Below are 5121 nucleotides of genomic sequence, written 5' to 3'. Positions count from 1 at the left end.
GCATAGTATGAACATTTATTTAGGGCCTAAATGCAATTTTGAAAAACGCACATTTTTCCTAAATTTAAATAAAATAGCAAATAAAACCAAATAAAATCTTATTTGATTTTTTATTAAATCCTCAATATTTCTTTATTTTGGGAAAGTCATTTTATTCCCTCTCTCATATTTATGTAATAGAAATAATTGAAGATAAAATAAATAAAATCAAAAGATCCTATTTTCGAAATTTGAGACAACTTAAATATGAAAATAACGAAATCCTAAACTCTCTCCGAGGGTCCTTGAGTTGCGAAAAATTTCTAGGATCAGCCAAAATGCAATAAATATGATATGCAATGATGATCTAGTGTATAACATTTCAAATTGAAAATTTGGGATGTTACATTCACACAATTACAAATGTGAAGAGACATCCTAAACAGGCGTCGAACATTTTTCATAAAAATATTAAAACATCTTGCAAATATTTTAACAATTCTGAAATTTCATAAACATTTTCTAGAATTAAGGATCATTTTTATAAATTTATGAACATTTGTTTAAAATTCACATTTTTTGGTGGTTTTCAAAATCCTGAACATTTTCAAAATAAAAAATATATTTTTCTCAAGAATCAAACTAAGAAGCCAAAGGAAACAAGACACTCGACATGAAAAAACTAAAACAATCACGTAAACCGATATCTAACACCCGTGAAGCTTATCTAGGCTGGCTCGGTCGTTTGCTCCTTTGGGATTGTGCGACAATTACCGCAGAGAGCGGTAATGGGAGCTCCCCACAATATGAATAGTTGTTTCCTATTTGGTACTTTACGCACAAAATAGCTCTCACCCTATAGTGAGGGGAGGTCTAATTTAGCGCGGTGCAAGCTGGCGAGCGAGCCAACATGCACCCTCACTTGCCCTGGCGCGCCTGTTTTCGTCGGCCAATTGCAGAGCTAGACGCACATTGTTTTGTTTTGTCCTTTTTCCTTTTTCTTTTCTGTTTTTGTTTTATTCTTATTTAATATAATTCGGGATCACAAAAAGGGTTCCAAAATTCCAAAAAAATGTGAAGTTTTAAAAAAATGGCCAAGAAACAAAATGTTAACGGATTGAAAAGCTGCTCATTATTTTAGAAAAATGTTCACATATAGAAAACTGTTCACGACTTTCAGAAAATGTCCGTGAATTTGTAAAAGTGTTCGCAACTTCGAAAAATGTTCATGGATATGTAAAAGATGTTTGTAGATTCAAAAAATGATCACGATTTCATGAAAAATGTTCGGGGAAACCTCAAAAAAATTTGTTCGCGTATTAAGAAAATCTTGAATTTAAAACATTGTTCATGAATTACTAGAAAATGTTCCCAAATTTCAAGAAAAGTTCATCGATTCAAGAATGCTCACCGACTCAAATAAATGTTAGTGAGTTTCCAAAAAATGTTCATGAATTTATATAAAAATGTTCACGATTTCAAAAAATTGTTCAAGAATTTGAAACATGTTCATGATTTCACAAATTTAAAAAAGGAAAAGAAAAGTGAAAAAGAAATACAGAAATAAGAAAAGAGAAGAAAAAGAAAAGGCAAAACCAGAAACAAGCGAATTGGGACTGACCCAATCGTATGCAGCACAAAGCCGGGGGTGCACGCACGGTCGCTAACCAGCGGGTACCCCTATGTCTTGTTTTCGAACGAGACCTAGGGAAACCCTCGCGTCAGGGCAGCTCGATGGGCTAGTCTAGGTACGCTAGAAGAAAAGAAAAGAAACTTCATACGTGGTCTAATGGATACAAATGGCGACTGGAAAGGAAGATAACGAATCCGTGAGGTCCCTGGTCGAAGCTTATTTCAAGCACCTTTTCACTGCTGAGGTGCATGTTGCAAATCAGGAAGTCCTCGAGAAGGTACAACTGAAGGTAACAACCTATATGAATGAGGCATTGCTAGCGCCTTATACTGAAGAGGAGGTGAGATCAACTCTATTTAGTATCGGCGATCTCAAGGCACCAGGCCCCGACGGGTTACACGCATTTTTTTACAAAAAGTTCTGGCACTTGGTGGGTGATGATCTCACAAAGGAGGTTCTGGAGGCTGTGAATAGTGGTATGATCCCTGAGGGATGGAACACAACTACCATTGTTTTGATCCCTAAAGTCGAAGAACCAGAAAATGTTAGTCAATTCAGGCCTATTAGTCTTTGCAATGTGGTTTATAAAGTCATAGCAAAAATGTTAGCTGCGAGGCTCAAGGTTTTTCTCCCTGATATTATCAGCGAGACACAAAGTGCTTTTGTACCGGGACGAATTATTACTTGATAATGTGATTGTTGCTTATGAGTGCTTGCATTCTATGAAGAAGAAGAAGGGAAAAGTAGGATCTTGTGCTGTCAAACTTGACATGCACAAAGCTTATGATCGCGTAGAATGGGTTTTCTTAGAAGCCATTTTGCTGAAGCTTGGTTTTAATCCTCAATGGGTTCACCTCATTATGGCGTGTTTCAGATCTGTCCAGTACAAGGTGAGGATTAATTCTAATGAGATAGAGGTCTTCTCTCCTTCAAGGGGCCTAAGACAAGGTGATCCTCTATCCCCTTATTTGTTCCTTTTATGTGCAGAAGGATTATTGGCTTTGATTACTCATGAAATTGAAACCGAGCAGCTAAAGGGGTTTCAGGTGTGTCGTGATTCACCTTTTATTTCTCATTTGCTTTTTGCTGACGACTCGTTGATACTTATGAGGGCAGATGCTACGAATGCTATTACCCTAAAGAGAATTCTAGATGATTACTGTGATGCTTCGGGACAAATGATTAGCTCTGCCAAATCTTCTATTTACTTCAGTCCGAATACAAGTGTGGATGACAAAGTGGATGTTTGTCAAATTCTTGACATAATGACCGAGTCTCTATCTGATAAATACTTGGGACTCCCCTCAATGATTGGGGTAGACCAAGTAGATTGTTTTAAACATCTTATTGAGAGAATACAGAAGTTGGTCGATGGATGGAAGGAGAGAACATTATCTTATGGTGGAAAGGAGGCTTTAATTAAGGCGGTGGCCCAAGCCATCCCAACTTATGCGTTGGGGGTGTTCAAATTCCCAAAGAAAATTTGCAAGGGGATCACTGATACTATATCGCATTATTAGTGGGGAGATGGTGAAGATCAACGCAAGATGCATTGGTTCGCGTGGTGAAAAATGTGTGTTCGAAAATCATGGGGAGGCATGGGGTTTTGTGACATACACAGTTTCAATATGGCTATGCTCGCCAAACAATGCTGGAGACTCATTGATAATTATGACTCTCTATGTGCTAAGGTCCTAAGAGCGAAATATTACCCTTCTGGATACTTGTTGAATTGTGAACTGAAAAAAGGAGCGTCCTATGTTTGGCAGAGCATTTGGGCAGGAATACAAACTTTCAAGAAGGGGTGTATATGGAGAGTTGGCAATGGTACGAAAATAAATATATGGGATGATTGTTGGATTCCAAATAGTATTTCAAGGAAAATTATCACAGCGCGGGGCAACTGTGTACTGTCAAAGGTGAATGAACTTATTAACCCGGTCATGGGGGAATGGGATGAGGCACTAATCATAGATAATTTTTGGCACATTGATGCGGAAAGAATTTTGCAAATCCCAATATATCAGTATGACACAGACGATTTTGTCTCATGGCACTTAACGAAATCGGGTGTTTTTTCTGTCCGCTCGGCCTATTACAAGCAGTGGGAGGAGACTTATGTTTCGAAGGATTCAAATCCTAATGGTATAAGCGGATCTGCTCAACACCCGGTCTGGAAGAAACTTTGGAGTTTAAAGATACCAAGCAAATAAAATTTTTCTTATGGAGATGTCTTCATGATGCAATACCCTGTTGCTGTGTACTGGCAAACAGGCATATTTCTAAGTCTGCTCAATGTCCGCTATGCTTAATGCAGGCAGAAGATATTGCTCATATGGCCTTCAAATGTAACAGGGCTCAGGAGATATGGAGAAATATGGGACTGCATGACATAATAGCAAGAGTTGCAGAACAGGGGAGATCGGGTGCTGAGATTTTTGAAATCTTTCTTTGTGAACCGGCTCACCAGACGCGGTATATGGATGACGTTGATTTACCAGAGCTGATTGCTATTACTAGCTGGTATATATGGTGGCAAATGAGGCAAATAGTGAGACAGGAAGAGGTTCAATGCCCGGTTAGGTCCTGCCAGTCCATCAGGGCTCTCTCACTGAATTTTGTACGAGCTGCAACTAAACCTACAACACTGCTGTGGCTGAACAAATGGAGGAAGCCATTACTTGGCCAATATCTCGTTAATGTTGATGCTTCCTCCGTAGAAGAGGACAATGCTGGATCCTGTGGTATAGTTATAAGAGATAGCAATGGTATGTTTGTGGCTGCAGCCACGGCCAAATTAGAGCATGTGGCAGACGTGATATCGGCGGAAGCAGGCGCTCTTGTGGAAGGTCTCAAACTTGCTGTCAACTTGGGATTGAACTCTATTTTGATACAATCTGACAATGTGATCATTGTGGAAGCTCTCCAGGGAAACTCATGACACTCAATGATCGCGGCTCCTATACTAGATGTATGTCGCTCACTTCTTAGTGATTTCGGGTAGGCCTTATTAGAGCATTGTAACCGGGAATCTAATATGGTAGCTCATGCGCTAGCTCAAAATGGATGTGTTGATCCACCAAGCTTGTGGTTGGACTCACCTCCGGAATTTATTACTGATTTTTTAGCGGACGATGTAAGCGTTGCATAATTTTAATAAAGCTAGCCATGAAAGCCTTTCCATAAAAAAAGTCTAGGTACGCTGGAGGGCACAACCTCTGGTTTCTTTTTTGCGTTTTTATGTTTTTTTTATTTCTTTTTAAATTTTGTTTAAACTTCTGAAAATTATAAACATATATATTACAAATGGACTAGAATTCCATCAGAATTTCACTTGAAAATGTTTTGTAGCTCAAAAGTAGTTTCGATTTGAAAATCGTTTTCACATAAAAAAATTGTCGCGACGCGGCCTTCCAAACTAGATCCCATATTGATATTATCAGATAACTTTTTTCTCAGACAAAAAGTTACCACACCAGTGCTATGTAAGTTATCATGTCTGTGGTACA

General features: G+C 38.5%; 1 protein-coding gene across 1 annotated transcript; it reads left to right on the top strand.

Moving 5' to 3' along the window:
- Positions 1-1778: 1778 nt before the first annotated feature.
- LOC147991143 (uncharacterized) lies at positions 1779-4553 on the top strand. Its single transcript, XM_087538539.1, has 4 exons — positions 1779-1901; positions 2487-2502; positions 2600-2658; positions 3930-4553. Exons 1-4 carry the CDS (start codon positions 1779-1781, stop codon positions 4551-4553), a joined length of 822 nt encoding a protein of 273 aa, XP_087394665.1.
- Positions 4554-5121: the final 568 nt, after the last annotated feature.

The sequence above is a fragment of the Triticum urartu genome, chromosome 1A, assembly GCF_056163025.1.
Source record: "Triticum urartu cultivar PI428250 chromosome 1A, HENAU_Tu73, whole genome shotgun sequence".
NCBI classification, from domain to species: domain Eukaryota; kingdom Viridiplantae; phylum Streptophyta; class Magnoliopsida; order Poales; family Poaceae; genus Triticum; species Triticum urartu.
The sequence above is the reverse complement of the archived record's forward strand: the minus strand, read 5'-3'. Positions and strand labels throughout refer to the sequence as shown.